This window comes from Aythya ferina (genome assembly GCF_964211825.1).
Source record: "Aythya ferina genome assembly, chromosome: 5".
Classification (NCBI taxonomy): Eukaryota; Metazoa; Chordata; class Aves; order Anseriformes; family Anatidae; genus Aythya; species Aythya ferina.
The window spans coordinates 38,395,994-38,408,252 of NC_140301.1; the positions used below are offsets into that span (position 1 = coordinate 38,395,994).

Consider the following 12,259-nt stretch of genomic DNA (forward strand, 5'->3'; position numbering starts at 1 on the left):
CTAATATGAAATGTAACAGCCTCTGTAGGCTGCTCGTAAATGAAAGAGTTTCTTGAACTGGAAGCTCATTAAATTTGAGCACGTTATGGAACCTGATGTCTGACTATTTTGGGAGTGAGATTTCTAGGAAAGAAGTTAAAGCATGCGTAGGTGCTCATCTCTCCAGGTGAAGATCAAGCTCAGCCATTGCAGGGAACCTTACTCTAGAGAAGGACTGGGAAGGGAAATTCTCCTGGCTCAGCTGCTGTTGACACAAGCGTGCAAAGCTGCAGCGTGGAAGACCTGCCTGGGGTTGACAATGAATCCACACAGGACCTGGGTCTTGATTTTCTCTGAAAAAAATCAATCTTGTGGCAAACCTTTGCCACGTGAGGCACCAGTAAGTGCAGTGCTGGGTGGAGAAAGTCTGTGCCCTATCTGGAAAGAGCCATGCGGAAGGGTGGAGTAAGTCTGTACAGAGACAGCATGGGAAGCTGCCTGTGTTCAGATGGGAATACACCACGAGAGGTGCCTGTATAAAGCTACTGCTGCTTGCATTTTGCGCAGTCCTGAGCCACACCAAGCTCTTGCTACCCCAAAATCAAAATACAGGTTTAGAAGAATCAGACATCACCCTCGTTCCTGGTACACACAGTCCCTAACCTGTGGCCTCTGGGGCCAGTGAAGGTGGAGGGAAGCTGCAGTGGATGTAAGCCATGGCAGTCGGGGAAGCAGGAGCTGGTACAGCTCTTGGGAGCCCTCCACACACAGCAGGTTGCAGATATCTCATCTTCAAGTGAACAGCCCAGCACAAGCACCAGCCCAGGGTGAGGAAAATATGGCCCCAGCTAACAGCCTTGCTGCTGCTCACTCCCCATCGCTCAGGAGTGATCATTTCATTACGACGTTGCTCAGTCAAGGATCACCACTCTGTGTCTTGGCAATGGATGTCTTCCAATTCAGATTACCACAGCAAAACCTCAGCTTACTGAAAGAAATACAAGCAGGGAAGCTGTCCTGTAAAAGAAGAGATAGAGAACAGGCACTACCAGGGCACTGCAGAGATGAGAAAGCTCCTGCTGGGCTCTGGAAATGTCCAGCTGCGATGCCTGACTGTGAACACAAAGGAAAGGGCTCCGGGGAAGAAAGCCTATCTTCCCTACTTCTTTTCACACAACAATCCTACAATAAACAAATAGGAGTGCAAAGCCTGCTGCCCTTCAGCAATGCTGAAAAAAACAACTTGTGTTCAGAGCAACCCTACGATAACAAACAGGCTGCACGGATACAGAGTTCACAGGCAACTCAAAACCAATATATTTTCCAACAGAAACTGCAGGGGCAGTAAAGGCATTTTAGGAGCTGTTTTTTTGAAAAGCAATTCTGCTAGTGACCTTTTCAGTGAATTTACCTCTAAATTCAGCAAAGCTGGCAAGGCAGTAAATGGGTGCAAGCTTGGCAGGAGGCATTTCATAAAGCACTGTGCATGCGTGTGTATGTGCAGGCTCACACGCAGCTTCATTGTTGAAGTGGAGCTAGGAACAGAGCAGAGGCTGTATGAAGATGACCCTTGCCACTATGTTTATCTGCTCCCTGTGGGCCCCTTCCAAGTCACATCAGCTCAGTACACTGACAAAAACAAGTTGTTACTGGTGTCAGACCTGCCAAGATGCTGCTGCTGCAGAGGAGGGAACAGCAAGCTGCTCTGATGGTGCACCATCAGCACAATTTGCAGTCACTCAGACAGGGCTCTTTCTCTCTCTCTCTCAAAAAAAAAAAAAAAAAAAAAAAAAAAAAGAAAAAAAAAGAGGAGTGGGAGAAACCCCAAACCAATTCTATTGGGATCAGAAGTACACTTAACTATGGTAGCAGGGAATGTGATTACCATTTTGGATTCACTCAAAGCCATCTTTGACTCTGTCTTGGAAGTGGCTATTTGAGCAGAAATGCTCACATGCTGAACACACAGGCACGCATCTACACGTAGACACACCTCTGTCCAGATCTACTGAAATGCAGACATGTTCACATCAGCAGGTTTCTAGGCAGGGCATAGACACCATAGTCAATAAATTAAGCAGTAGCTTCCAAGCCTGGCATTGGATTCTATGTTTTGCTTTGTCTCTAGACAAACTCAGAGAAACAGCTGCCTTTTTCTCCCGGTGGACAGGGCTTCCTCAGCCTGACAAAGTCTGGCCTGGCCCTGAGGCACTAGATGGAGAAAAGACAGCAGAGTTGCCTTCAGGGATACCTTTACCTCAAGAATGCAACTTGGGTAGCCCTCACACAGGTGAAAGGGTTTGTTTGAAAGCCACCAAGATGCCTTCCACATTGCAAGAACTTCATGGAAGCGTTTGCAAGACACCACCCAGCACAGCCATCCCCTCCGCACTCACTTCCCAGACCAAATGAAGACACTGGCTTGACAGGTAAGGTAATTGTGTGCTACCCTCCAGCACATTCTTTTATCAGATACACTTTGGGGAGAACATGATAAGGTCACTGGTTTAGCAGAGCAAATCCACAGTTTTCAGCTCTTCTCTACAATTCCAACCTGGCCTGCTATATGAAATATCCTCTGCATGCAACATCAGTCTGTCTACCTGTTTCAACTTTGCTGTACTCTATCCCCATATGAATGTTTACATATCTATTTTTCCCCAATCTCAGATAGTATTATTTCAATTCTCAAGACAGATGTCTTCTTTTTTTTAAATAGGTAAAGCACTGGTTACCTGCCATCTCTATTGATTTAACAGGCAGCCTCCAACAACCAAGTTGTTTCAGCTTCTGTCAGTTCCCATGAAGGGCTGGGTCATGTTCTTCTGAGGTCCCTTCCAACATGGGCTTTCTGATTCTTTGAGGTTATCTAAACCAACCTTGTGTTCAAGGCTACACAATCCCTCGTTAAGGAAACATCCTTACAAAGGGTCTGATACAAAGTCAATGGGAACAGTCTTAAGTTCCTTCAAGTAGCATCTTATGCAATCCTGCTTTCTTTTTGCATCCTTCCCTCTTCAACTTTTTGAGAAATCATGTCTATTTGCAACACTCACACCTGGGATGAAAATCTAGGCAAACAAGTCTCAACCACACACTCTTCAGAGCCTCTCTTTACAAGTCTGACTTTGCATTAAGTGTTCATTCCACATTAGGACTCAAGGTGTAGTCCAAACACTAGATCAAATAAAATTATTTCTTCACTTCCCAGTTGCTCCTTTTATAGTGCTCCTCATGGTGCAAGCTCCTCGCAGCCTACATCCTTCAAGAGCTCCCTGATGGGTTCCTCACTACACCAGCTGAAATGTTCTTCAGATGTTCCTCTGGCTATTAGGTACCTCTTCAGAAGCTGTAAGGATGCAGGGATTCAAATGCAAAGGGATAGCCCCACCTGGAGGAGAGAAGGCAAAACGCTCGCAAGGCCCATAGCTTCATTCTGCTGGGGAGCTGCCAGGAACGTGCAGGACCACTTAGGAAATCCTCTGCACAGACCAGAGGCATGCCTGACACCTCACCCATGCTCCTGGAGAGAAGCGTTTCAGGAATGAGGGTGCAGAGCCATCAAGACGAGTGCAGTGGATGAGGCACTGCCTCTTTTCCCCTCACCTCTCTCCTTCCTCCTCCTCCAGAAGTGTCACAATGGCCCATTTCTCTGAATAAATCCCTGCAGAGGACTGAAGAACATCCTGCTTTGTAGGCACACATCCCAAAAAATGGACCTTCCTGCAATGCTACTAAATTAAAACCTAGTGATGTTGTGGCCATAACGTTCAGCTGACAGCACTCTAGAAAGCAGAAGGAGGAAAAGGAAGTTTCTTATAATTGTAAGATTTATTTTACAGCTTGTTATGTGTTTTCAGTGCAAAGCTTTCATGCTTTATGTGTTGGCAGGAAGCTTGCTAGACAGCAGCGCTCAAATGGAGAGTCATCAAGCCTACAGCTGGCCCTGCTAGTAGCTTCTTTAGACTGCATTAGCACCAACCCTGCCTTCTAGATGAAGAGATATCCTGGGGAGGACATAATGGGGCAACCTCGCATGATCAGCTCAGGGACTGTAGATGGGCTGTGAGGCTCTTCACCTCTTACTGGTTCCCATTTAGCTTGGTGACAGGAAGTCACTGCCACCTAATGGCTATTCCATGTCTCGTAAGGGAGCTCTTTTGCTCCTCAGCCCAGTTCACCACAAATTCAAGTCGAAGAGAACCACCACTGCATGCACAGGCTGTGGTGCAGAACAGCCCCCAGTCCCTGCTCAGGGCTGGCTGAAGGAATGCCATGGAGACCTCCCAGGCATTGCTCTCTGCAGACACAGCCCAGCTCCATCACGAAGGAACTATTTTAAGATGCCCTTCCTACTAAGGCACGCAGCATTACTTAACCATGGGGAAGGGCCACAGACACAGGCTGTTTTACTGGTCTGAGCTATCCAGGAATTGGAGGCTATTTTTGGAAAAAATATGCACGTGTGCTCACTCTTTCTTTCCAGGGCAGTAGGGTCCTTCAGTCAGGCAACTTCACTGTGAAACATCTCTTTTTTGATAATACCCACCTCACTTTGAGAAATAAAGTCAACATATGCCAGGAATAACTCTTATGGAGCAAGAAATCCCATTCTGTATAATGATGGCACAAGATTACACGTTCCAAATATTTGCCCAGCTACTGACAGCCCAATAACCAAGAGTTTGAATGAGAACCACCACATTCTGCTCTCAAAAGGAAGAAAGTTAATTAACCTCCCCAAATGTCTTTTCCCTGACAAAGCAATTCTGTTGCCAGCAAAGTTAATTCAAGAATGGATTCTTACCGTCTCCAGAGACACCTGGACCAGAGATCTTTTCTCTCCTTGCCATCTCCTCTCAGTTTAAAAAATACCTGCATCAACATTTGCAGCAGTACCTTCTGTCGTACATCGGAAGATGACAAGATTTTCAGCTGTGGCCACTAGTGCAGAAACCTGCAAGATGACTGACCCGCTGCGATCCTCTCACTACAATGACAACAACATAGGAGCCCACTGATGCCAGCCCTTAAACAAACAGCTCGTTGCGAGATACCTCCTGACTGACAGCAGGATCAACAGAAATTGATGCCGGCAATATAAGAAGTGTCAACCAAGACATGCAGGTGCTGTGATGAGAGCCACGCTGGAAATGTCACAGAGTAGGCTGACTCGGGACTGGGGAGACAAATACTCAAGGAGGCAGAAGATTATCAGAGAAATGCAGCCCTCTACAGAATAAAATTGTTTGTTGAGGAAGTAACAGGTAAGAAATGTCCCACTTGGGAAATGGCTCTGTGCCCTCCTCTGATCCTCGGTACGAGCAGAGACAGGAATAGGAAGAAATGCCCAAGTGTACTAGTACAAAGATGGTCAGAACCACTTCGTGGAAGAGACAAGCACTGAAGAAACCTCAAAGCTCCACAGATGTTACTGACACTGGACTTACAGACATACAGAGTCTTGGGGCTAACCATGGCTACACCACTTGGCCTTGCCATCAGTACATTGGCAATATCATCACAAGCAGGACAAAGGCAGCTAGCCCAGGAAAGGGCTCAGGAGAACGATCCAGTTCCACGTATGGTCTCACCAGTGGTGAGCTGAAGCGAGCACTGCTTTACCCCTGCTAAGGCAGTGGCAGCAGTGGAAAAGGTAAGACTTCTTCCCTCTTCATCGCTGTTTAATAAGAGCTATGAGTGCCTTCAGGAAGGTGGTTCCTCATGTCTCCTGGCTGATGGAAAAAACAGAGATGTGTAAGTGATTTAAACCAGCCCCAGGGTCACATAGTGGCATTCCAGCTACTGCTTCCTGCCCTGTGGAAAGCAGAAAATACTTCCCTGATCTACTGACCATAAAAGGTGCTGAGATCTGGCTAGCTGAGGACATTAGCATCAAAGTGGTGCCTGAGAAACAGAAAAATAGAGTAAGATTGAAGAGTTTTCCTTGGAGCTACATTGGAACCTGGCTAAAAGCCCCCAGGGAACCCATTTCCTTTTTAATCTGCTCAGCATTTAATTGCTTCCTAATGACTATGTCCCTGGTTCACCCCAACGGGCTCAGGGACTGGTGCTGCCACTGAGGCTTCCCATCTCCCAGCTGAGCCTGTGGGTTCCTTTAGAAGCCCTGGTTTGGAGGCTGGCTGGGAATCCACCAAGAGTTAAGCATTATCATTTGCACTCAAGTAGCACCCATCAGTATGCTGAGTACCAGGAGGAGCTACACAGCAGGGAGCCCTTCCCCATTCCCAGATGCAAGCCCAGACACAAGTGCAGCTGCACTGACCCCCTCACCAGAGGAAGAGGCACAGCAGCTGCACCCAGACCTGCTGGCACTATCCGCAGTCCCGGGGACACCAAGCCCCTGCCTCACAGCATCGCTGTTCCAAGCACAGCACCAGAAATGAAACTGGAAATCAGTAAACAATTCACACACATGTTTAAAAGGAAAGTCCAAACTCAGCATATGAAGAGGAGGTGCAGCTGGCTTCAGGGGAGGAACAGCAAGCCAAAAGAATACAATGAACGTCTGAAAGCACCAAAGATCTATCCAGGAGAGAGGCAAGTATGAGTAACATCTAAATAAATATCCTTTACTTACAACACATACTTGGGAGGGTCATTCACATCCTCTTGGTCCCATCCACTGATTAACCTTTAGTACCAACTCAACAGATCTTCAAAGTCACCCCCTTCTGAGCTGGTCCAACACCAACAAACTCAGCTCCCACAAGCTGTTCAAAGAGCTGCAAGATGGTAAAAACTTGGTTGCCATCCACTTGGAGCTGCATTGAAATAAAGGGATTGTTGTGCAGTGCTCTAAACCCAGAAAATCCTCTGCTGCCAAGCTGATGCTTTCCGAGCACAAGCACTGCAGTGACGTTGCTGAGGGACCCACGACTACTTACTGCTAGTTCCAGGCTCAGTGGTGGCCTTCCAAAAATACCTACCCACAGCAGGACAGGCCTCCAAAGGCCAAAGAGCTTTGTCATATCACACTATGCCTGCACTTACTTTCTTCTTTGTCTTCCAGCTCATTCTCCTTGATGCAGCCAGAGGCTAGTGCTGGCCACACAGAGCCAGGGGCCGTGCCACACGCAGAGGCTGCCTCAGCTGGTCCTGTCTGCCAAGCAGAGAGAGCACCACACTATGCAGTGCCAGCAAACAGGGCCTGTCCTGGCTGCCTGGGGCACGAATTGACAAACCATCAATGCCTGCATGACAGAGGTTAATGAAGCCATGAAGGCACATGGCAAAAGGTCAGGAATTTGCAAGGGCTGCTACGAGCTGCTGCCAAGTAACAAGCTGTCCACAGCATTGATAACTCCATAACTTGGGTGTCGCTCAAGAAAGCTACAAAGCTTCTGCAAACCAGGATTCAAAGCAAGTGGCAGAGACATGGGAAGATGGAAAGCAGAGCTCCAGACTCCCAACGTGTTTATCCCTATTTATGCCAGTGCATTAGCACCACTCACCTGGGATGAGGAGCTACAGCAGAACAGGTCAGCATCTTCACACAGAAGCAGAGGATAAGAAAAAAAAAAAAAAAAAAAACAGAAAAGCTGCTCTGCAAACTGTTCCAAACACTCGAAGACCACACTGATGGTGTTGGTTTTCTGACAGATGAATACTGAAGTCAAATGTTATTGATTTCTAACTCCGGACAAGGTCTGAACCAGCATGGCTGACACAGGCTTGGTACAGTGCATGAAATAGAGCCCAATGTTCAACCATAAGCCAGGCCCATCGCTGCTTCCAGCTTCAGAGCCCCTCCGGTCTGAGCATCCCTGGAGAGCATTACCCAATACATTACAGCCACACCAGTGGCCCAAATCCAACAAGTACTAAGACAAAGAAGGTGAAAGACCATACTTTAAAAATGTTACACAGATGTGTGTAATTCAGCACAACCTGTATTTCCCAATCCGAAGAGGCCCTGAGCTGCAATAGCAGAGACACTGGCTACACTACATACACTCAAGTACGACTCAGTGTCACTCACAGCTCAAGGTACCGTAGGGCTGCAGGACAGAGTGAAAGGTGCAGCACAGGACTGAGAGGAGCAACAGAGGTGCTTATCTTACCTCTCACTAGAAATGCTTTCTCTATTCACATCAATTAGTCACATCAAAACACAACGGAAGACAGTCTTGTAGTGCAATCTACCTTCATTTGCCCAGTTACTAATTTCTTTAACGATTTGCAAGCCTGATTCACACCCCTATTATTTTCCATCCAACACTTCTTTTACTTAAATCTCTCAGCCTTCATATTACAGCTATTATCCTACTTGGATAAGCAAGATAAGAAACCACTGCCAGACCCCTCCCAGCAGCTGACCTCCACACTACCAGTCTGGGCAGCAGGGATCCAGTAACAGAGCCCAGATGCATCTTGCCCCATACACTAAGAACATCAATGTCTAAAGGGCATACGTGAGCACTGTTTGCACATGCCTGTTCTTGACAAAGTGACTTATCCATCAGGCAGTGTAGGTCTTGCCAGATTTTATTCAATATGCTGCAGTTTGGCTCTGCTTTTATCAACAGTTTAGTAGAAGGCATATTGAATTATTAGGCTGACAGCCTGATAGTTTGCATTACAGCAATGGCTTTAGCAACACACCTTTGCCTTGTGCAGTTTCTGAGGAACACAGTTCAGTGTATCACCTACCTGTGATTTAAGGGAGTCATACTCCTCTGATCCATACGGGACGCTCCGAAGGGAGGTGAGGTAGTCATAGCTGATTACTGCCGTCTGAAAATTAAACCAGAAAAAATAATAAACTGTCTGTTAAGGATAAATGTATGCAGCTTAGGCTCCAAAGACTAGACTCTATAGTGGAGTTTACAGTAACAGACTCAGAAGAATTTGAACAAAAAGTACATTTGAATGAACATTTACAGAAAACAGTGCATTGATCTCATTGATATGCACCTTCCCCCCCCCCCAAAAAAAAATCAGCACTTGGCATGCCTATATTGTCTTCCATGTGAGAAACTCAAAGAGCTTTTGTAATTTCTGTACAGCACCTTGCACTGTGGCTCCTATGCTCAGCCAGCCACCTGGGGTTTCCACTATAAGGTCTGCTGCCAGTAAGAGAGATCATGAAGTCCTGTTTGTGCCCTACCAGTTACCCCACACTTCATCTTTACACCTCCTGCCTGCCTAACCACACTGGTCAGCTCAGTCTGGTCAGATGGCTCAGCAGGGAACAGGGTGACTGAAGAGAAGCTCCCTGATTAGCACAAGTACTCGGGATATTCAACTTCCTGAAGGACTAGAGGGCAAAAGGGCCAGATACCCAATCACAGAGGTACAGCATGGGGATTCATCTAAAGCTTATTAGCTAAATATAGCCACAGACAATAGACATTAGATTCTTAAGTGTCCTAATGATTTCTGAAAATGGATCTTGGGTATTTCACAACTCCATCCTCTGTCGAAAGTCTCTCTCTTTTCACAGTTAGAATGCCAGCAAATGAACAACGGGATGGGATAACAGCCCCCCTTTCACTGCAAAATGCCTAGGAAGGACACAGATCAAGCACATCAAGCATAGACAAGGGATCTGCAGAGCCAGGGAGAAGATAGGATCCAGTCTGGTTTGAAACAGCATTACTGGAGCAGACACAAGGGAAACAGTCAAAAGACCAGAGAAGCTTCCACAAGGAAATCAACAGGGAATCAGCTAAAAATAGACACACTTTTTTCCATGTGGAGCTTAGGTTTCTCACGTTTCCTGTTTCCCAGATTGGAAACTGAGTACAACATTTTTTTTTTTTTTTCTTCTGGCTTTTCAGGCTCTCTTGCCCTTAATGATGAACTCAGGAGCTACACCGCTACGCAGACACACATTTGGAAGAAAAAAAATTCAAAGCATCTTTCCAACCTCAAAGAATAACTTTGAAGTGGAGGGACGTTCAAATCAGCCTGGCATGAATGCTTGAGTTGGTTCTCATTTTATCTCTGGCCCACGAGGGTAATTATCACCTCCAACTTGAAGAGAAGCAGCTAACAGATTGGCCTGTATTACAGAGGAAGAGGGAATTAATTTAGCGTTTGCTAATTACATCATAATCTTAAACACTAAATTAGTGTTATGATGATCCTGATAGGCAACCCTGACATTGCCAAATCCCTGCTCGTGTCTGAGATATATCCCAGCTAGAGCACGGAATATTCACTCCATGGACCCAAAACAACCTGGAGCCCCTCAAAGAAATATGGCAAACGCACAACTGCTCTGCCAGGTTCCTTTACCAGAGCACAGAAACTGGCTGAGATGTGATGCCGCCCAGTCTACTGACTTCATTCTCATACAAGACTAGCACCATAATTTATGTTAGTGTGAGGCTGAGTCTCCAAGACATAAGAAGACCTACAAGATCAACCTCCGCTTACAAATGCTGGATTACTTCAACAGATCCTGTATCCAACCTAGCATTAAGCGTCCCAAAGGCTTGTGCTTCCACTTCGATTCCATTAACTCTCCACGACTCCTACAGCTATCCTTGGATCTCATCAGATCATGGCAAAATGTTTTTTTCTGAACACTTATCTATCTACATGTAAGCAAAAGCCAGTTCCCTGAACTAAGGCTCGGGAAAGAAATTTTCTACTAGGGAACTTCATGTTTCTCAGGAAGTCCGCAAAGGACAACTGAACCAACATGCTTAAAATACAGGCACACTCAAATCTTTCTAATCAAACTCAGATGAAAACTGTCTGGAGTCTTAGTGGTCTAACTCAGGTTTCTTAACCTCAATGTGTTCTTTCTTTCAAGTTTTGCTGTGTTGGTTTTTTTTGCCCCAACACTGTAACTTATCTTACATTTTTTCATCTGACGCTGCTGAACTCAGTTCTTAAGAACTACAGCCTTCCAGTTACAGCCTCCTTTTATCTGAATACAATCCAATGATAGGGTCAAGCAACCAGTTAAGAAGCCTGGACAGGGCTAGATTGAAGGACAGACATGTTAGGTCCATGTAGATGCCACCAATATCCAAAGTTTGCTACAGAACCTCAGCTTTCATTTGCAGAAAGAGCAATCCCAAGAAGCTGAAAGCTTCTTGGAAATGAACACACTGAATTGCTCTACTGGCTTCAGCCTGTGTATGGCCCAGGAACGAGACCAGTTTGTGCTGCCAGTGCTCAGATGAGAGCTGACCCCTGCTTTTCCAGCTAGGAGCTGACCCCAAGGTAGGAAGACAGATCACTGGTGCAGCAGGACTAAAGGATCTCTCAGGACCAACCTGACCATATGCAGTCCCATGTATTAAAGCAACAGAAATTTCAAAAAGAGACAGAAAATTCTTGTTTGAAAAATACACAGACACAAGCACATGCTGCCATCAGAGCATCGGCAGCACTTCTGGCTCGTAGCCATGGGTGCAGAACCCTCAAAGGCATTAAAGAGCAGGGCCAGCAAAGTGCTTTTCAGCCCATGACTTATGACTTCCCTGAAGGCAGGGGACACGAAAGTCAAGCACATCTTTCAATTTGGCAGCATCTAAAGCAAAGGAACACCAGGAACACTGTCTAAACATGAGGAAGGACTTCTATACTGTGTGAGTGACTGAGCACTGGCACAGACTCCCCAGAGAGGCTGTGGGGTCTCCCCTCGTTGGAGATCTTCAAAAACCGCCTGGGGATGGGGCTGGGCAACCTGCTCTGGGTGGCCCTGCTTGAGCAGGAGGTTGGACCAGGTGACCTCTAGAGGTCCCTGCCAATCTCTGCCATTCTGTGATTGTCTGATGAGAATCTTCTTTCCCCTACTTTTTCGCTGGGGAAATACGCTCTCACCACCACTCGAAACACAGACCGTCTGCACAGCCTCATCACTGAGTATTTCTCACTCTTTTTTGTCTTAAACAGAATACAGCCACAAAAACAAACAAACACCGGTTTCAAGTAGATGAAGAAACATTGATCAAGCAGGCAGAACTCATGGGCAGACTGGGCAGCCCAAACACCCTGAATAACAGACTCTTCTCGAGCTGCAATAATCTGTGCTCCCTCTCTGTGCCCATGTTCACATGCAGAAAAAGGGAGAGCTGCTCCTTGCCACCAGGCAGTGCTGCTTTATAGTCAGGGACAGAGCACAAAATTTAACACTTGTTTTAAGAAGGGAAGACTAAAATTCATATTTCTGCCCTCACGCTTTTCAAAATAAACATGTTTTCACAACAATTCATTGCGCAGCCTGCACATATAAATGGCATGGCATGTGAGCCAACCAGCAGAGCTCGTTTCATATTGCATCTGCTATCAGGAGCTG

At 46.3% G+C, this 12,259-nt stretch overlaps 1 protein-coding gene across 7 annotated transcripts in view; it reads right to left on the reverse strand.

The window, feature by feature from the left end:
• Positions 1-12,259, reverse strand: part of ADCK1 (aarF domain containing kinase 1) — an 85,599-nt gene that overhangs the window by 63,169 nt on the left and 10,171 nt on the right. For all 7 annotated transcript variants that reach the window (XM_084520832.1, XM_084520829.1, XM_084520835.1 and 4 more), the window contains exon 3: positions 8,653-8,736. In XM_084520832.1, coding sequence (XP_084376958.1) covers positions 8,653-8,736 — 84 coding nt within the window. The remainder of the gene's footprint in view (positions 1-8,652; positions 8,737-12,259) is intronic.